Source organism: Lolium perenne, chromosome 7 (genome assembly GCF_019359855.2).
Source record: "Lolium perenne isolate Kyuss_39 chromosome 7, Kyuss_2.0, whole genome shotgun sequence".
In the NCBI taxonomy this organism is placed as follows: Eukaryota; Viridiplantae; Streptophyta; class Magnoliopsida; order Poales; family Poaceae; genus Lolium; species Lolium perenne.
The window spans coordinates 75149007-75170587 of record NC_067250.2 but is presented as its reverse complement, the minus strand read 5'-3'; the positions used below and the strand labels follow the sequence as shown (position 1 = coordinate 75170587).

General features: G+C 42.3%; 1 protein-coding gene across 1 annotated transcript; it reads left to right on the top strand.

The window, feature by feature from the left end:
- The first annotated feature begins 12912 nt into the window (after nt 1-12912).
- Nucleotides 12913-19756, top strand: LOC127317026 (uncharacterized). Its single transcript, XM_051347547.2, has 4 exons — nt 12913-17468; nt 17563-17650; nt 18466-18593; nt 19235-19756. Exons 1-4 carry the CDS (start codon nt 13036-13038, stop codon nt 19509-19511), a joined length of 4926 nt encoding a protein of 1641 aa, XP_051203507.1. The 5' UTR covers nt 12913-13035; the 3' UTR covers nt 19512-19756.
- Nucleotides 19757-21581: the final 1825 nt, after the last annotated feature.

Below are 21581 nucleotides of genomic sequence, written 5' to 3'. Positions count from 1 at the left end.
ACATGCTCACGCATGCATATGACTGAACAAAAGTCAATTAAGCCTCTATGATTTACATTGCTTCAGAGTTCTTGTATCACTTTTATGCCTCCGTTAATTTATTTTGCCGCAAGCATGATTATGACAGTGACTGCTCTCTTGATTTGTCGCTCCCTAGTCTATTGCTAGCCTTCACTTGTACTGAGCGGGAACGTTGCTCGTGCTTCCAAACACCTGAAAACCAAGTTGTTCCAAAGTGTCTACCATAAATACCTATGCATGGCATTTCAAACCATTCCAAGTAAATTCTCATGCGCTACCTTTAAAACCTTCGAAATGCTTCTCAATTTGTGTTAATGTTTCATAGCTCATGAGGAAGTATGTGGTGTTTAACTTTCAACCTTGTCATTTACTCTTGACGGACTTTCATTATGGACTAGTGGCACATCCGCTTATCCAATAATTTTGCAAAAAGAGCTGGCAATGGGATTCCCAGTCCCAAATTAATTAACCTAAATAGACACTCCTCCATGGTATGTGATTGTTGGACGGCACCCGAAGGATTCGGTTAGCCATGGCTTGTGTAAGCAAAGGTTGGGGGGAGTGTCATCACAATAAAACTAAAATAAAAAGGCACTTCTTCATGGTATGAGATTGTTGGCAGGCACCCGAGGATTCGGTTAGCCATGGTTTGTGAAAGAAAGGTTGGAAGGAGTGCCACATAAACATAAAAATAATTCATGGGAGCCGCTCTTGGGAGTCCGGTTGGCGAGGTAGTTGGTGTACCCATTACCATTCGTTGACAACAACAAACACCTCTCAAAATAATTTTACTCATGTTTTAGAAATGAAAAGCTCTAGCGCATGTTAATCCCTGCTTCCCTCTGCGAAGGGTCAATCTTTTACTTTTATGTTGTGTCTCCATTCTTTCTTTGAGCACTATCTTGAGAGCACGACTGTCATTCTTAGTACAATATGCTTGTCTCAAAATATGATTGATTGTGGTATAACTTTGATGCTTTTATCTTTGACAATCACTACTTCTAGTCTTTCTATGAACTTCAGAGGTGCCTGAGCATTTATGTTTTGCTGATCAAATATGGGCAAGCGAGATACCACTCTATCATACTCTTTTATGAATATTGCAATCATGCTTATAGACATGATTCATGATGCTTATTATTAATTATTGGTACATCTCCATGATTGACATAGCTGTTAGATGATCTTATTTGCATGTATCTTATTATGGACTGCCTAAGTATTAGCCATAGCATGAGAATATTTACATCATATGAACAAATGTGTTCGTGAAAGTTCTTTTATCGCTCAGTTGTTAACTGAATTGCTTGAGGACAAGCAATAAGCTAAGCTTGGGGGGAGTTGATACGTCCAAAACGTATCTACTTTCCCGAACACTTTTGCTATTGTTTTGCCTCTAATTTGTGCATTTTGGATGCAACTAACGCGGACTAACGCTGTTTTTAGCAGAACTGTTCTGGTGTCTCGTTTTTGTGCAGAAATCCAACTTTCAGGAAAATCCTCGGAATTTATGCAGAAGGTCCTATTTTCCCAGAATATTGGCGGAGCCAGAAGGGCAAGCCAGGTGGGGGCCCGAGGGCCCCACACACTAGGCCGGCGCGGCCCAGGAGGGGCCCGCGCGGCCCTAGTGTGTGGCGGCCTCGGTCAGCCCCCGACGCCCTCCTTCGGACTACTTATTGCCTTCGACCTAAAAACGCACGGGAAGAAGTCGAAGTCGCCAGAAACCCTCCAGAACGCCGCCACATCGCGAAACTCCGTCTCGGGAGCCAGAAGTCTCCGTTCTGGCACTCCGCCGTGACGGGGAATTGGAGGAGATCATCGCCATCATCACCACCGACGCCTCTTCATCAACCAGCCATGTTTCCCCCATCCATGTGTGAGTAATTCCCCCACTGTAGGCTGAAGGGGATGGTAGGGATTGGATGAGATTGGTCATGTAATAGTATAAGATTGTTAGGGCATAGTGCCTAGTGTCCGTAATTGGTACTTTGATGATATTGTTGCAACTTGTTATGCTTAATGCTTGTCACTAGGGCCCGAGTGCCATGATCTCAGATCTGAACATGTTATTGTTTCATCATGATATTCATTGTTTTATGATCTTACCTGCAAGTTGTATACACATGTCGCTGTCCGGAACCAATGGCCCCGAAGTGACAGAAATTGGGACAACCGGAGGGGATGGTAGTGATGTGAGGATCACATGTGTTCACGGAGTGTTAATGCTTTGCTCTGGTACTCTATTAAAAGGAGTACCTTAATATCCAGTAGATTCCCTTGAGGCCCGGCTGCCACCGGCTGGTAGGACAAAAGATGTTGTGCAAGTTTCTCATTGCGAGCACGTACGACTATATATGGAACACATGCCTATTGATTGCTTTGTACTTAGACACCGTTTTATTATTATCTGCAAATGCCCTGCTATGATTGTTACATGAGTTTCTCTCATCCATGCAACGCCCGTTATCCGTCCCCGTGCCTCTGATTATTTTAATCCTCTTGTTTACTATAATCACTACCGATGTCTCTGTTACTCTGATGCTGTTATTTCACTACTGCTGCTGCTATAAAACTGTTACTACTGATAAACTCTTGCGAGCAAGTCTGTTTCCAGGTGCAGCTGAATTGACAACTCCGCTGTTAAGGCTTTCAAGTATTCTTTGTCTCCCCTTGTGTCGAATCAATAAATTGGGATTTACTTCCCGCGAAGACTGCTGCGATCCCCTATACTTGTGGGTTATCATGGGGCCCCCCGCGCCGCCCTATGGGGTGGGCCCCCTGCTGGCCTTCCTCGACTCTTCTTCGGTCTTGTGGAACACTCCGTGGAAAATAGGGCCGTGGGCTTTTGTTTCGTCCAATTCCGAGAATATTTGTAAACCAACTTTTCTGAAATAAAAAAGCAATGAGAAAACTGGCACTGTGGCATCTTGTTAATAGGTTAGTCCCAGAAAATGCATAAAAACATTACAAAGTGTGAATAAAACATGTAGGTATTGTCATAAAACTAGCATGGAACATAAGAAATTATAGATACGTTGGAGACGTATCAAGCATCCCCAAGCTTAGTTCCTACTCGCCCTCGAGTAGGTAAACGATAAAAAGAATAATTTCTGAAGTGACATGCTACCAACATAGTCTTGATCAATACTATTGTAAAGCATATGAGATGAATGAAGTGACTCAAAGCAATGGTCTATAGTTTGCTAACAAAAAAATAATGACTAAACAACTGAATCATATAGCAAAAACTTTTCATGAATAGTACTTTCAAGACAAGCATCAAAAAGTCTTGCATAAGAGTTAACTCATAAAGCAATAGATTCTTAATAAAAGGTTTTGAAGCAACACAAAGGAAGATTTAAGTTTTAGCAATTGCCTTCAACTTTCAACATGCATATCTTATGGATAATTGTCAACACAAAGTAATATGATGAGTGCAATAAGCAAGCATGTAAGAATCAATGCACACAGTTGATACAAGTGTTTGATTCTAAGATAGAAAGAAGTAGGTAAACTGACTCAACATAAAGTAAAAGAAAGGCCCTTCGCAGAGGGAAGCATGGATTAAATCATGTGCTAGAGATTTTCAAGTTTTGAAATTATAAAGAGAGCATAAAAATAAAGTTTTGAGAGGTGTTTGTTGTTGTCAACGAATGGTAGTGGGCACTCTAACCCCCTTGTCAAATAGACTTTGAAAGAGCGGCTCCCATGAAGGATGTTATCTCTACCAACAAGGTAGATCATCCCTCTTCTCTTTTGTTTACACATGTATTTTAGTTTTATTTATAGATGACACTCCTCTCAACCTTTTGCTTTCACAAGCCATGGCTAACCGAATCCTCGGGTGCCTTCCAACATTTCACATACCATGGAGGAGTGTCTATTGCAAAATAAGTTGCTTACTGATAAATCAGGGCAAAACATGTGAAGAGAATTATTAACGAAAGTTAATTAATTGGGGCTGGGCACCCCGTTGCCAGTTCTTTTTGCAAAATTATTGGATAAGCGGATGTATATGCCACTAGTCCATTGGTGAAAGTCTTCCCAACAAGATTGAAAGGTAAAACACCACATACTTCCTCATGAGCTATAAAACATTGACACAAATAAGGAGTAATAAAATTTTGAATTGTTTAAAGGTAGCACATGAAGCATTTACTTGGAATGGCAGAAAAATACCACATAGTAGGTAGTTATGGTGGACACAAATGGCATAGGTTTTGGCTCAAGGTTTTTGGATGCACGAGAAGCATTCCCTCTCAGTACAAGGCTTTGGCTAGCAAGGTTGTTTTGAAGCAAACACAAGTATAAACCGGTACAGCAAAACTTACATAAGAACATATTGCAAGCATTATAAGACTCTACACTGTCTTCCTTATTGCTCAAACACTTTTACCACTTTTACCGGAAAATATCTAGACCTTAGAGAGACCAATCATGCAAACCAAATTTCAACAAGCTCTACGGTAGTTCTCCACTAATAGGTTTAAACTACATGATGCAAGAGCTTAAACATGATCTACTTGAGAGCTCAAAACAATTGCCAAATATCAAATTATTCAAGACAGTATACTAACTACCACATGAAGCATTTTCTGTTTCCAACCAAATAGCAATAAGTGCTGCGGCTTTCAGCTTTTGCCATGAACATTAAAAATAAAACGAAGAACACCAGTGTTCAAATGAAAAAGTGGAGCGTGTCTCTCTCCCACACAAGCATGTTAGGATCCGATTTATTCAGAAAACTAAAATAACAAACAAGAATAAAAGCACACGGACCCTCCAAGTAAAGCACATAAGATGTGACAGAATTAAAATATAGTTTCACTAGAGGTGACCTGATAAGTTGTTGATGAAGAAGGGGATGCCTTGGGCATCCCCAAGCTTAGACGCTTGAGTCTTATTGAAATATGCAGGGATGAACCACGGGGGCATCCCCAAGATTAGACTTTTCACTCTTCTTGATCATATTATATCATCCTCCTCTCTTGATCCTTGAAAACTTCCTTCACACCAAACTCAAAGCAATCTCATTAGAGGGTTAGTGCATAATCAAACTTCACATGTTCAGCAAGGACACAATCATTCCCAACACTTCTGGACATTACCCAAGGTTACTGAAATTTAATAGAGCAAAGAAATCCACTCAAACACAGTAAAAGAGGCAATGCGAAATAAAAGGCAGAATCTGTCAAAAACAGAACAGTCCGGAAAGACGATTTTTTTCGAGGCACTTAACATGCTCAGATGGAAAAGCTCCAGTTGAATGAAAGTTGCGTACATATCTGAGGATTCCTCATGATTTTTTTCAGGATTTTTAGATTTTTCTACAGAGAGAAAAACTCAAAACCGTGACAGCTAAAAATCTGTTTCGGCGCAGAAATCCAAATCTAGTATCAACTTTCTATCAAAGACTTTACTTCGCACAACAATGCAAGAAAATAAAGATACAAATGTATTGCTACAGTAGTAACAATCACCTTGACTCAAATATAAAACAAAAATTGCAGAAATAAAATAATGGGTTGTCTCCCACAAGCGCTTTTCTTTAACGCCTTTCAGATTAAGAGTTAACTCATAAAGCAATAGATTCTTAATAAAAGGTTTTGAAGCAACACAAAGGAATATTTAAGTTTCAGCAATTGCCTTCAACTTTCAACATGCATATCTTATGGATAATTGTCAACACAAAGTAATATGATGAGTGCAATAAGCAAGCATGTAAGAATCAATGCACACAGTTGACACAAGTGTTTAATTCTAAGATGGAAAGAAGTAGGTAAACTGACTCAACATAAAGTAAAAGAAAGGCCCTTCGCAGAGGGAAGCATGGATTAAATCATGTGCTAGAGCTTTTCAAGTTTTGAAATTATAAAGAGAGCATAAAAATAAAGTTTTGAGAGGTGTTTGTTGTTGTCAACGAATGGTAGTGGGCACTCTAACCCCCTTGTCAAACAGACTTTGAAAGAGCGGCTCCCATGAAGGACGTTATCTCTACCAACAAGGTAGATCATCCCTCTTCTCTTTTGTTTACACATGTATTTTAGTTTTATTTATAGATGACACTCCTCTCAACCTTTTGCTTTCACAAGCCATGGCTAACCGAATCCTCGGGTGCCTTCCAACATTTCACATACCATGGAGAAGTGTCTATTGCAAAATAAGTTGCTTACTGATAAATCAGGGCAAAATAAGTTTCACATACCATTCCCTCTCAGTACAAGGCTTTGGCTAGCAAGGTTGTTTGAAGCAAACACAAGTATAAACCGGTACAGCAAAAACTTACATAAGAACATATTGCAAGCATTATAAGACTCTACATTGTCTTCCTTATTGCTCAAACACTTTTACCAGAAAATATCTAGACCTTAGAGAGACCAATCATGCAAACCAAATTTCAACAAGCTCCACGGTAGTTCTCCACTAATAGGTTTAAGCTACATGATGCAAGAGCTTAAACATGATCTACTTGAGAGCTCAAAACAATTGCCAAATATCAAATTATTCAAGACAGTATACCAACTACCACATGAAGCATTTTCTGTTTCCAACCAAATAGCAATAAGTGCTGCGGCTTTCAGCTTTTTCCATGAACATTAAAAATAAAACGAAGAACACCAGTGTTCAAATGAAAAAGCGGAGTGTGTCTCTCTCCCACACAAGCATGTTAGGATCCGATTTATTCAGAAAACTAAAATAACAAACAAGAATAAAAGCACACGGACCCTCCAAGTAAAGCACATAAGATGTGACAGAATTAAAATATAGTTTCACTAGAGGTGACCTGATAAGTTGTTGATGAAGAAGGGGATGCCTTGGGCATCCCCAAGCTTAGACGCTTGAGTCTTATTGAAATATGCAGGGATGAACCACGGGGGCATCCCCAAGATTAGACTTTTCACTCTTCTTGATCATATTATATCATCCTCCTCTCTTGATCCTTGAAAACTTCCTTCAGACCAAACTCAAAGCAATCTCATTAGAGGGTTAGTGCATAATCAAAACTTCACATGTTCAGCAAGGACACAATCATTCCCAACACTTCTGGACATTACCCAAGGTTACTGAAATTTAATGGAGCAAAGAAATCCACTCAAACACAGTAAAAGAGGCAATGCGAAATAAAAGGCAGAATCTGTCAAAAACAGAACAGTCCGTAAAGACGATTTTTTTCGAGGCACTTAACATGCTCAGATGGAAAAGCTCCAGTTGAATGAAAGTTGCGTACATATCTGAGGATTCTTCATGATTTTTTTCAGGATTTTTAGATTTTTCTACAGAGAGAAAAACTCAAAACCGTGACAGCTAAAAATCTGTTTCGGCGCAGAAATCCAAATCTAGTATCAACTTTCTATCAAAGACTTTACTTGGCACAACAATGCAAGAAAATAAAGATACAAAGGTGTTGCTACAGTAGTAACAAGCACCTTGACTCAAATATAAAACAAAAATTGCAGAAATAAAATAATGGGTTGTCTCCCACAAGCGCTTTTCTTTAACGCCTTTCAGGCTTTCAGTTAGACGCAGAAAGCGAAAATCAGGTAACATCAAGAGAAGAAGAATCAACAACATAATTTGTTCTAATAATAGAATCAAAAGGCATCTTCATTCTCTTTAGGGAAGTGTTCCATACCTTTTTAAAGAGGGAATTGATATTTAATATTTCCTTCTTTCATATCAATAATAGCACCAACAGTTCGAAGAAAGGGTCTTCCCAAAACAATAGGATAAGATGCATTGCAATCCAAAACAACAAAATGAACGGGGACAAGGTTATTGTTAACCGTAATGTGAACATTGTCAAATTCTCCCCAAAGGTTTCTTTATATAATTATCAGCAAGATTAACATCCAAATAACAACATTCTAAAGGTGGCAAGTCAAGCATATCATAAAGTTTCTTAGGCATAATAGAAATACTTGCACCAAGATCACATAAAGCATTACAATCAAAATCATTGACCTCCATTTTAATGATGGGCTCCCAACCATCTTCCAACTTCCTAGGGATAGAAGCTTCAAGTTTTAATTCCTCTTCCCTAGCTTTAATGAGATCATTTGTAATATGTTTTGTAAAGGCCAAGTTTATAGCACTAGCATTAGGACTTCTAGCAAGTTTTTGCAAGAACTTAATAACTTCAGAAATATGGCAATTATCAAAATCAAAACCATTATGATCTAAGGCAATGGGACCATTGTCCCCAACACTTTAAAAAATTTCAGCACTTTTATCACAAATAATTTCAACAGTTTTAGGCAATTTTGCACGCTTTGTAGTAGAAGTAGAAACATTGCCAACACCAATTATTTTACCATTGATAGTAGGAGGTTTAGCAACATGTGAAGCATCAACATTACTAGTGGTGGTAATAGTCCAATCTCTAGCTATATTATTCTCTTTAGCAAGTTTTTTTTTTCTTTCCCACCTAGCATGCAATTCAGCCATCAATCTAATATTGTCATTAATCGAACTTGGATAGCATTTGCTGTAGCAAATGACTTAGTATTTTTAACTTCATTAGGCATAACTTTCAGTTTTAAAAGATCAACATCAAGAGCAAGACTATCAACCTTAGAAGCAAGAACATCAATTTTACCAAACTTTTCCTCAACAAATTTGTTAAAAGCAATTTGTGTACTAATAAATTCTTTAAGCATTACTTAAAGATCAGAGGGTACACTCCTACTATTGTTGTAAGAATTACCACTATTAGAAGGATATGACCTATAGTTGTTGTTACCAAAATTATTCCTATAAGCATTGTTGTTGAAATTATTATTTTTAATGAAGTTCACATCAACATGCTCTTCTTGAGCAACCAATGAAGCTAAAGGAACATTCTTAGGATCAACATGAGATTTACCATTAACAAGCATAGACATAATAACATCAATCTTATCACTCAAGGAAGAGGTTTCTTCAACAGAATTTACCTTCTTACCTTGAGGAGTCCTTTCAGTGTGCCATTCAGAGTAGTTGATCATCATATCATCAAGGAGCTTTGTTGAAGCACCCAAAGTGATGGACATAAAAGTACCTCCAGCAGCTGAATCCAATAGGTTCCTTGAAGAAAAATTTAATCCTGCATAAAAGGTTTGGATGATCATCCAAGTAGTTAGTCCATGGGTAGGGCAATTCTTTACCAAAGATTTCATTCTCTCCCATGCTTGGGCAACATGTTCATTATCCAATTGCTTAAAATTCATAATGCTACTTATCAAAGATATAATTTTAGCAGGAGGATAATATTTTCCAATGAAAGCATCTTTACATTTAGTCCATGAACTAATACTATTTTTAGTCAAAGATAACAACCAATCTTTAGCTCTTCCTCTCAAGAAGAAAGGAAACAATTTCAGTTTTATAATATCCCCATCTATATCCTTATACTTTTGCATTTCACAAAGTTTAACAAAATTATTAAAATGGGCAGCAGCATCATCAGTACTAACACCAGAAAATTGCTCTCTCATAACAAGATTTAGTAAAGCATGTTTAATTTCATAAAATTCTGCTGTAGAAGCAGGTGGAGCAATAGGAGTGCATATGAAATCATTATTATTTGTGCCAGTGAAGTCACACAACTTAGTGTTCTCAGGAGTACTCATTTTAGCAATAATAAAAATAAATAAAGCAAAACCGAATTAAATAAAGTAAAACAAGTACCTAATTTTTTTGTGTTTTTGATATAAAGAAAGCAAACAAGATAGAAAATAAAATAAAGCAAGACAATAAACAAAGTAAAGAGATTGGGTGTGAGAGACTCCCCTTGCAGCGTGTCTTGATCTCCCCGGCAACGGCGCCAAAAAAGTAGCTGCTTGTGATGGTAAAGCACACGTCCGTTGGGAACCCCAAGAGGAAGGTATGATGAGTACAACAGCGAGTTTTCTCTCAGTAAGAAACCAAGGTTATCGAACCAGTAGGAGATGAAGATCACGTGAAGGTTGTTGGTAAAGGAGTGTAGTGCGGCGCAACACCAGGGATTCCGGTGCCAACGTGGAACCTGCACAGCACAATCAAACTACTTTGCCCCAACTTAACAGTGAGGTTGTCAATCTCACCGGCTTGCTGAAAACAAAGGATTAAACGTATGGTGTGGAAAATGATGTTTGCTTGCAGAAAACAAAATATAACAATGATTGCAGTAGGTTGTATTTTAGATGTAAAAGAATGGACCGGGGTCCACAGTTCACTAGTGGTGTCTCTCCAATAAGATAAATAACATGTTGGGTAAACAAATTACAGTTGGGCAATTGACAAATAGAGAGGGCATAACAATGCACATACATATCATGATGACTACTATGAGATTTACTTAGGGCATTACGACAAAGAACATAGACCGCCATCCAGCATGCATCTATGCCTAAAAAGTCCACCTTCGGGTTAGCATCCGCACCCCTTCCAGTATTAAGTTGCAAGCAACAGACAATTGCATTAAGTACTGTGCGTAATGTAAACAATACAAATACCTTAGACAAAGCATTGATATTTTATCCCTAGTGGCAACAACACATCCACAACCTTAGGGGTTGCTGTCACTCCCCCAGATTCAATGGAGGCATGAAAGCACTATCTAGCATAAATACCCCCTCTTGGAGTTACAAGTATCAACTTGGCCAGAGCCTCTACTAGCAACGGAGAGCATGCAAGATCATAAACAACACATATAAGATAGATCTATAATCAACTTGACATAGTATTCCATATTCATCGGATCCCAACAAACACAACATGTAGCATTACAAATAGATGATCTTGATCATGATAGGCAGCTCACAAGATCTAAACATGATGGCATAATAGGAGAAGACAACCATCTAGCTACTGCTATGGACCCATAGTCCAAGGATGAACTACTCACGCATCAGTCCGGAGGCGGGCATGGTGATGTAGAGCCCTCCGGTGATGATTCCCCTCTCCGGCAGGGTGCCGGAGGAGATCTTCTGAACCCCCCGAGTTAGGGTTGACGGCGGCGGCGTCTCTGGAACTGTTCTGGTATTTTGGCTCTCGGTACTAGGGTTTTCGGAGACGAAGGAATAAATAGGCGAAGGGGCAGCGTCGGGGGAGCCAGGGGGCTCCCTCCTTCACACCTTGGCGCGACAGTGGGGCCCCCCGCGCCGCCCTATGGGGTGGGCCCCCTGCTGGCCTTCCTCGACTCTTCTTCGGTCTTCTGGAACACTCCATGGAAAATAGGGCCATGGGCTTTTGTTTCGTCCAATTCCGAGAATATTTGTAAACCAACTTTTCTGAAATCAAAAAGCAATGAGAAAATAGGAGCGCCACTGTGGCATCTTGTTAATAGGTTAGTCCCAGAAAATGCATAAAAACATTATAAAGTGTGAATAAAACATGTAGGTATTGTCATAAAACTAGCATGGAACATAAGAAATTATAGATACGTTGGAGACGTATCAGACTTCAACAAGCACGCCCGCACCACGAAGAAAATCCATAAGGATACAAGGGCACCCATACACGAACATGTCCTTCACCAAGCTATAAGGATCAACAACGACATCATCGACAAACAAAATTCAAAGTACTTGGTAAGCAAGATATCCAACACCTCAGACATCTCATCCCATTATGGAGATGAGGAGGAACAAGAGTCGAGGACGACTCTTTCCCAAGCGGGGGAGATGATACAGCCCCGCTCAAGGACGACACTACATCATGGACAACTTATCCCCCAAGTGAACCAATGACTCGAGCCCGAGTGAAAGCTACACTTGATGAGGTGAAATCACTCCTCTCTACACTCGAACTCGACATAACCTTGGACGGATTGCTACCTCATACCGTTATACTATGTGTCATTAGGTACCAATCTCGTCAAGGATTCGAAGGGGAAGAAGCAGCGTTGCTCAAGAACAAGAAAGGAAGACCGAGGAGAAGGACTCCAGCCGCCAGCCACATCACCAGGCCGGCACTGCCGGTGGGAGCACCCTGGCACTACCGTTGGACACACCCCAGCACTGCGGGCCAAACTTCCTCGGCACTGCCGGCCCCACCGGCACCGCCAACCCTTCCCAAGTCAACTTCATCTGGGCCGTCTATTTCCATCCTATGGCTATGTTTATTCCGTGCAAATGACTAAGTTACCCCTGCTCCGAATCTGGGCTATATGTATCTCATCCCCCACCTAGATTAGGGTTAGACAATGATTTTAGAATAAACTTGAGCTTTGTCTCCCTAGGACTATTGTTCTTTGTATCCAAGGTACTCTGGTGGAATCTTACTCTCTTCATGGATGATTCTAGGGCAACCGCTCTCCCAAGTTTTAGGGTGGATCTCTTCATCCAATCTCTCACCTCTTGGATTCTACCTAAGGGTCTTTTCTAGAGTTGATTCTACTGGCTTAGTCTAACCAACCAAGGGAGTGAATTGGTTTGTATTGGGTTGGTGTGTGTGTGTGTTTGTGATTTGAATTTTGTGTTCTTCTTTCTTTTCCACCTCTTCCATCCACAAACTTGGTCAAATTCGCCTAGCCCTTATCAAATACACTCTTTTAGAGATAAATTTAAAGCTAAACATTGATGGAGTAGTTTGTACTCTTTGTGAGAGAAAAACTTCAGCGGAGCAAGCAAGACCTGACGCCATGTGGTCATGATAACCCCACGTGACATCCACATCTCTGATCTTGTCGTCGCGTCGCCCATGACTTGCAGCAACCCCTTTCCCCAGACAGCACAACAGTCACGTACACGCAATCCGAGCCCGCGTGATGGATTCCTTCAATCAAGTGCGATCCAGCACGGTCGCTGTACTATACCAGTAGGACTCGATCTGAGCCGTCAATTCCCCATCGCACGGCACAGAAACATGCAGCGGCTGAATCTGATCCAAAGTTTCGCAGTCCTGTAAACGGTCCAACAGGCAACAACACACGACGCCACGTCACAGGCGATCCAGTCCCGGACCCAAAAGTTCACCACCTCCACCACTCTCTCCCACCCACAGTCTCGCTCCTTCTTCCGCGGCCGGCGGCGCACCGGGCCGCCGCGCGTCGCCATGTACAGCTCCTACTCCGCGGCCGCCTTCGCCCTCAGGGCCGGGAAGCCGTCCTATCACGCCCACTCCTCCGCTTACACCACCTCGCACCACTGCCAGCAGTACTCGGACGGCGACGCCGGTCAGCGGGAGCTCGCCCCGCCGAACCCTCACCTTAATCCCCGCTTTCTGCTCGACGGGTACCTCCTCCGCCACTCCACCCACCTCCTCCTCCTCTCCGCGCGGCTCCGGCCCCCGCCCCCGCCGCATCCGCCTCACTGCTGCCACCGGCGTGTGGCAGCTCGCTGCTGCAGCAGCAGCAGAGGTGGATGCGGTGGTACAAGATCGTCTCTCCAGCACGTTCCTTGGCGATTGGAGGCGGCCGCGCAACGATGCTGCGTGCAGGGCACTACAAGGTCGGATCTTGGAGCGGTTTGCCGGCGATCGAACGCGCCGGGATGCGGCTGTGGCAACTCTGGCAGTGGCAGGTTTGGTCTTGAGAATAGCTGTGGAAATCGGGGTACGCTGAGGTTGCTGGGGAGGGCCGTCCGGCAGGAGGTGTGGGAGTACGATGGTGGTCAGTGGCCGCACACAAGCTACTCGATGGAATGCCATGATGACTGGGATGACCAAGAGGAAGAGGATGAGGATCAATGCAGCCATGCTCAGTGGGAGCTGCAACGGAAGTCGCGTATGAGAAGAAGATGGAAAGAAGAAGATGACGATGCTAGATGTAGAGATTGTCATGGGAGGAAGGCTGTGGAGAATGATTGCTATCATGAAGGTGAGTACAGTGGCCGTCGGAGAGAAATTAGGGACGTGAACGGGACTCGTGCTAGTCTCCAATCTGCTCGGAGGAGGTTGGAGCAGAGGGGCTACCTCGACGATGAGGATACGAGGCGAAGAAGGGAGGTGACAGAAGAGAGAGATAGGAGGGAGTTTGAATTTGATGATGCAAGGAAAGTTGGTGCTAGAAGATACAGTGAGGATGACAGGAAATATGATCGCAGAAGAGGAAAAAGGGATTCTGATTATGAGGATGTGTTTGATGCTACAAGATACAGTGAGGATGACATGAAATATGACCGGAGAAGAGGAAAAAGGGATTCTGATTATGAGGATGTGTTTGACTCTGGAAGAGTGAGAGCTGACAGGTACACTGAGGATGATCGAAAATTTGGTCGCAGAACAGAGAGGATGGATTTTGAAATCGACAATGAGGATCATTTGAGAAGAGATGGGAGGCGCCATAGAAATGATGATGAAAGATTTGTTGTCACGAACCCAGGGGGAAAGAAGTATAGGGAGGAGGATGTTTCACCCTCAGGATCACGCCGTTGGCGTGATAGCGAGTATCATAACGATGATCGAGATATTGCTGAGCGTAAGCACTACTCGCGTGATAGGTCTCGGAGTTCTGCTTCTGCATTTCATAAGGATGACTCACAGAGGGCGTCGAGTTCAAGGAACACTGTTGATGAAAGACTTGCAAGGGAGAATTCATCCTCGAGGGTGCGGTGGGATGATAATGTAGACCGACGAACTGCACAGACATCGGAAGAGAGGGACCGACGTTATTCTTCGTTTGTTGGTTTATCAAATGATGATAAACGTGAGTACGATTATGATGAAGCACAGGTTGTCAGAGCAAGAGATTCTAGGATGGGAACACAAGATGTCAAGGTTATAACTGAGGATGATACAAGCTTGATTTCCAGTTCAAAGAACTCTTCCATTTTGAAGCACCGTAGAGATTTAGATCAGCAAGTAGCAGCACGAAGGGAAGAATCAAACAAGAGCTCACAGAGGATAATGGAGACATCTGAAGTCAGACGTAACAATACTGAACTGGATTCAGCAACACTGAGTAATTACCAGGAAGATAGAAGAAACTACATTGATAATAAGTCATCTTCCCTTCAAAGTTCTGTAAATGTTGCTACTGACAGTAGAAGACAAATTGATCGGCATGATGAGGTCGAGGTGGATCATCAGATGGTTGCACTCACTGACTCGAGGAAAAACTCAGAAAAGCTCACGGATATAAAGATGGATAGTAGTCACAATGTGAACAGGGCCTCTCACTCACAGAGAAATTACGAGGAAGTTAACCAGATGGACATCGATGACAGATCTACTTCCATAGAGAATATAACTCATATCATAAGAGACAAGAAGAGGTATGTAAACCAGCAGGTGATGCATGAAACAGACATAGATGTGCAGAATGCTACACATGCTGATGTTTCTACAGTTCGTGCTAGTGATATTTCTATGTCGAGGAGCTCACACAATCATTCTGAAACTAGATCGGATGTAAATTCTATTTCTAACACGAGTCTGATTGACCGGGCAAGGGTCCAGCAAGAACAAATCCATCAAAACAAGGTCCTTGCTAGTGATAGGACGATTGTTAGGGGTTCACAGAGTAGTCAGGACACTGGAGTGTATGGTCAAGTTCATTCGGTTTCAGTTACTGGTAGCACAAAAGAGATGCAAGAACAAGTGGAACTTACTAAGGCTCGTACAAACAATACTGCAACAAGTACTTCAGAAAGCCACATTGAAACAAGAACAAATGATCGATTTCATCCGTCCTCATCTGTATATACTGCTAGTGGCATGAAGGAACAAACTGATGTTACCAAGATCCACGCTAGTGACACTGTAGTTGTTAGCAGTTCTCATAACCGAAGTGACAATCAAGCTCAAAAGATTTCAGCTGTCAATCTTGTGGATGCTATGGATAGCCGTGAAAATAGTGATCTGCAAATTACACAAGGCTCTAGTGAAAGAAGCGATCAAGTAAGGACCACATTTTCTGAATCCTCTCAAGACTCTAGAGGAATACTCACAAGAGTAGAAGAAACCGGGAGATTCGTGAACCATAACACAGCTTTGAACTCGCAGCAGACAGGCAGCAGCAGAATCTCTGATGACAAAGATATTACTGGTTTGGGGATCGAGAACAGCGGCAAGGCATCCGACATCAATGTGGATATGGAGGAAAGAGGAACAATAGTAGGAAGGACTGAACCGACTGCAATACAGAGTTTACCAGGTGGTTCATCTACCAGAAAGTCTGTCAACGAAAGCATGTTAGAATCAGCTGCTCGATTAGAGAAATCATCTACATTTCATGTAGGGCAATTTGTTGGTGAGCTCCAAAGAGATGCCTCAGATGCAGATACTACTTTAACAAAGAAAAACGAGAAGTCCATAATGGAAGGTACAACGAGATCTTCATCCAGGTCCAGAATGAAGGGGCCATCAGATGAGATTTGGGATGTTCAAAGTGCTACTTCCCAAGAGACCTTTAAGACGGCAGATAAGGAGGAAGGATCCTCAGCTGATGGAGGTGCAAACTCAGCCTCTCAGACACCCAAAAATGAAACTGCTATTGCTAAAAAAGTTCACAAGTCACTTTGGGCCTATGTTGCGGACATAGTCCGCCTTGGTTGGGTTCAGCGTGGTGAGTCTCACGACTCTAGCAACAAATCATTTAAGAAAAGTTCATCCAGTAATTCTCAGAGCACGGAGGGTTGGCTGTCAACTCAGGGGCATGATAATGACAGCATTCAAAAGAGAAATTGGAGTATCAAACCAAACGATAATCAGTTGGTGAAGTCGCACACCACAGAATCAGAATCCATAGTAGCATCAACACTAAAGGAGGAAAGCATGCCTACAGGTACACAAGCTTTGCAAATATCAACCTCTGGCAATGTATCTGAAGTAGGTATATCCAAAGGAGACTTTGTACCCAGAATTTCCAAGGGTGATATTCAGATATCAGGGGAGAGGGCAAAACAGTCTGAAGTAGGTGCATCACCCAGAGGAAATACCATGGGACACAAGGATAGCATATCAACTTCGGTAGATGACACAATAGGACAGACACTTGGAGATGAAGTGGCAAGCTCGTCCAGGATCACAACTCAGGGTTCTGCTGAAATTGATGCTGGAAAAGGAGTTTCAGCCGGCAACTCTTCTATGACCGCTAAACCCGAGGAAGCTTGTCACAATGACGGTTCAGATAGCTGGAGATATGGACCTTCAGTCGCTATAACACCTTACCATGTCCCTCAGACCCAGACAATGATACCACATGAGCATACCTCATCTGCTTCGTTTGAATCAACGGAATTGCCTACTGGTGGTTCCACTAGACTGGAGGAGAAGATTTTTGTGCGCAAGGCCCCTGAAATCATCAGAACAGAAGTAAAAGATCCTGAGCTGAGCAGGAGAAAGATTCAGAGGAATAAACAGGTATTGAAGGAGACGTTTGAGGATTGGGAGGAAGCATATCAGCATGATGCTAAACAGAGAAAGACTGATGAATTATTCATGAGGGAGGCTTTACTTGAAGCTCAGAGGGCTGCAGATATATGGGAGGTGCCAGTTGGAGCTGTGCTAGTGCATAATGGAGAAATTATTGCTCGTGGTTGCAATCTGTAAGCAGTAGCATATATGATGTAGCCAAGTGTTAGTAAAAACTACTAATGAAATATCCACTTTGCTTATTATTCTGTCTCTTTTTGTTTTCAGAGTTGAAGATCTCAGGGATTCAACTGCACACGCTGAAATTGTTTGTATAAGAGAAGCTTCTAGCAAACTTAAAACGTGGCGCCTGGCGGTACTATTTCACACCCAATAGCTTTCTGTTTTTCTTATTCAATCCTGTCAAATAATTGGAAGATAACCATTGCCCTCTTATTAAGAGTGGACTTTTGTAGGATGAGCTACACATAGCTCGTTTTTTTGAAAATTTCAAAAATGGCACTCTAAAGTTTCAAAAAAATCTAAAAAAAATTCTAGATGTAGGCAATGTTAAGTTCTATCACTGTGTAAAATTTGAACCTGAGATACCATATATTCTAGGAAGCACAAAATGACAAAATCTGACAGATTTTGAGATTGTAAGAGATTGTACTGTTCACTATTATAGATATCAGAATTTGTCATTTTTGCACAGCCTCGAATATAAGGTATTTCGAGTTGCAATTTTGCACGTTGGTAGAACACAAGATTGTCTACAACTAGATTTGTTTTCAGTTTTTTTTGAAACTTTAAAATATCATTTTTGAATTTTTCGAAAAAACGAGCTACATGTAGCTTGAGCTATGTTTGTGGTTTCCGCTCTTATTAAGTCATTTCCTTTTAGATAGTATATTTCATGAATTATTATGATTTATATCTATCTGCTGAAAAATCATCTCAAACTTGATATTTTGGAATTGGACATAAATTAAATAAATGATGTTATTTTTTGAAATTCAGCAAGATAATTGCCTTCCAGTTTTCGCAAGCAATGTGCTTGCTATCTTTATTTTTTGAGATTTCTGTACACAAACATATTTTCATTAAAATTATGTATGCCAAATCCTCACATTTTAATTAATTCTTACTCATTCTTATATATATCATCCTTTCCACATCAAATTAATGCAGGATACAACACTTTATGTGACGTTGGAACCTTGTGCCATGTGTGCTGGTGCTATTCTTCAAGCAAGAGTTGACACTGTGGTATGGGGTGCCCCGAACAAGCTTCTTGGAGCTGATGGAAGCTGGGTTAGGTATGGGAAGTATATATCATATTTGATCATTTCTCTATACCACCATACTTTTCAAATAAAACATTTTTATTACTATTCATCTCGCTAATTAAATTCTCGAGATGGTGGTGTAGTTCAGATGCTAGGTTTATATGTTTCCTCTTTTTTCACCCTACAAGGGGAGGCTCTGGTCCCCCACCCACCCACGACCACCAGCACACACACACTCCATGGTTATACCTCCGAAAGCTTTCCAGTTACCACAGTTAAAAGTTTTCGGAAATTCCCAGTTTTCTTGTAGATGTTGGGAACTTGATTGCATTTGTAAGATATAGGAACCTGATGGGAACTCGGGAAGTGAAACTGAATAGTTATGAACAGTGAAGTTCATTGGTCAAGTGGAACTTGTATTCCCCATATATTTAAAAGCCCGAGCGTGGTCAGGGTGATGAAAGGAAGGCTTAATCTGCACTTTTCTGAATGTGGTAGGGGATAATATGCCTTTTCCTTTCTATCAGGGATACTATGCCTTTTCCTTTCTTAATCTGCTTTCTATAATGGGCAAGGGCTTTCATCTTACGTGTATGATTGTAAATATTATTATCTTCCATTCATTAAAGACGAACAGGAAAACTTAAGAAACCGATGTGCTTTTTCTACAGGCTTTTCCCTGGTGATGCGCAAACAAGCACGTTGGATCCTGCAAACCAGAACCAAACTGCTGGGCCTGTCCACCCTTTCCATCCGAAGATAGTGGTAAGGCGTGGTGTACTCTCCACGGAGTGCTCTGAGATAATGCAACAATTCTTCCAGCTGAGGAGGAAGAAGAAGCAGAGGCCAGAGTCGCCACCTCGCGCACACCTCTCTGGGCACCACCACCATCCGATCAAGTTCTTCACCAAGATGCACCACATGTTCGGCACAGCTTTCTGTTTATAGGCACTTCCTCCTTTTCTTTTCGCAATCGTAAGTAGAATCTTAGCTTTCACATTCAATCCACTCACTGTGTTTCTATGCATGTCATCCTTGATTTCCCTTTTCGGGTGTCAAAATAATGTATAGTTTTGTGTATTGAGTTTTTTCTCCAGTGGTACTGAGTCTTTTTTCCTTTTATATAAATTCTTTTTAGCTGTAATACTGAAGACAAATCCCCCTGCGAGTTATCACTTATGTTGTATCTAAAATCCAAAAACAAAAGTAGCTTTCTGAGAGACTTACGATAGAACAGTTTACGCAACTTCTCCTTTTCACTTGTGGTAACAAGCTGTCATCCAGAAAACAATTTCCCCACAGTTGTTCAGGATTGAAACAACTTAATAAGTGTAAAAGACAGCACAGTGCTTGTTGGTCTCCTCTCTGAAAGTAGATTAGCGCACCTGTGTGGAGTTCAGACTTTGTTTCATGTACTGTTTCTGAAGAAAGTGACAAATGAAGCCAGACTTTGTTTTTATGTATTGTTTCTGAAGAAAGTTACAAATGAAGCCTTATATTTTTGACAGTACGAAGAAACTTCTTGGCAGTGGTGTTGTTATTGTCTATTAGAGATTTTGTTACGTGCCTCCCTTTTTGTTGACAATTTTAACAGTTATCTCTACGGTTTTCATAGTCTTAGAATTTGTTATGTCTTGGTCACCTAAAAGAAGTGCACAGTGCAAAAAAATGCATCTTGTTTCAGGTTGCATTTTATTTGAACTGTGGTTGTGTTTTTCTCATGTGACTAAGATTTAAGAAAATCTCAGTTGATTGAGAAATAGACAAATCCTTATCTTTAGCGAGCCATCCATATAAGATTTTCGAATGGAGAAAGATCAGGTCACACATACAACCAAGTCTTGTTCGATAACCATGTGGAGGCTGTGGTTACCTACTTCGATTCTGGCAACTCAACGAAAAAAGAAAGACAAACAACGTTATGCTCAGACCACAAGAACAGCAAGGTCTTAATAGACGTCGAAATCAAAGCCCGCATGTGGTTCTTTAGCTCGAAAGAGGCAGATGCTAATTGGTGAGCTGCTGGAACTAGAGAGGGACATTGCATAATCCTGAAGCCTCCCAAAGCTATGAATCTGCTAGATAGTATGACCCTGACCACACTGAAAAATCAGTTTACCTAGCACTGTATCCATGATGGATATCATCACCTTCCTACAGTCTTTGATCACTGACCAGCCCCGGTTCTCTTCTCACAGTTTTATACATGGTTCAAAGACACTAGCACAATATCTTGGAACTAATGCTTTGGTCAACTGGAACATTGTTTCCCGCCTCACTGTATCATCCAACACTCCGGGGAGGAATTTCTCCCAACCTAACCCTCCCCCGGGTGGCGGCGCCGCGCCACTCCGGGGAGCCCCTCCTCACCGGACCTCCGGCCCCCCTCCGGCCCTTCCCTCCCCTCGCCGCCGCCGGAGGTATCGTCGGGCAAAGCCCGCGCGGCATGGGGGTGGCGGGGGTTGCAGCTGGTCGCGACCCTGGGAGGTGGGGGCGGCGCTCCATATCTTCTTTTGTGGTGGTGGTGGTGCGCGGTGTCGGCGGCCGGAAGGCGAGGCGGCGGCGGTGGTGGCGTGGCTGGATCTTGGCCCTTGGGGCCTGGAGGCGGCCATGTCTGCTGCGCCTTCTCCTCCGCGTGACGGGCTGCTCCGATCACATGGGAGCCGAGGCGGCGGCCCCGGGCATGGCGGCGGCAACCTCCTCTCCGGATGTGGACGACCTCGTTGGGATCTGGGGTGGGGGATCTTGGGATCCCACACAGATCTCCGACATGGCGGTGGTGGTCTTCTCTTTCGCCGGAGGAGATCAGCTAGTTGTGTGGCTAGCTTTGGTGGATCTCGCGATCCGTCGTCTAGCTCCCGATGGTGAGGCGTAGCTGCCGGTGAAAGCCAGCCCGACTTCGGTCATGGAGGATGATGGCGACACATGTTCGTCGTTACCTTGTTGAAGGCATTGTCTCTGCAGTCTGCGTTCCTCGCCTGGGCTGCTCCAGGGGAAACCCTAGCCCGGGTCTCCCGG

Coding starts and splice junctions, on each gene's coding strand:
- LOC127317026 (XM_051347547.2), top strand. CDS start 13,036: ATGTACAGCTCCTACTCCGCGGCCGCCTTCGCCCTCAGGGCCGGGAAG. Junction 17,469..17,562: donor ATTGCTCGTGGTTGCAATCT/GTAAGCAGTAGC, acceptor TTTTGTTTTCAG/AGTTGAAGATCTCAGGGATT. Junction 18,594..19,234: donor GCTGATGGAAGCTGGGTTAG/GTATGGGAAGTA, acceptor CTTTTTCTACAG/GCTTTTCCCTGGTGATGCGC.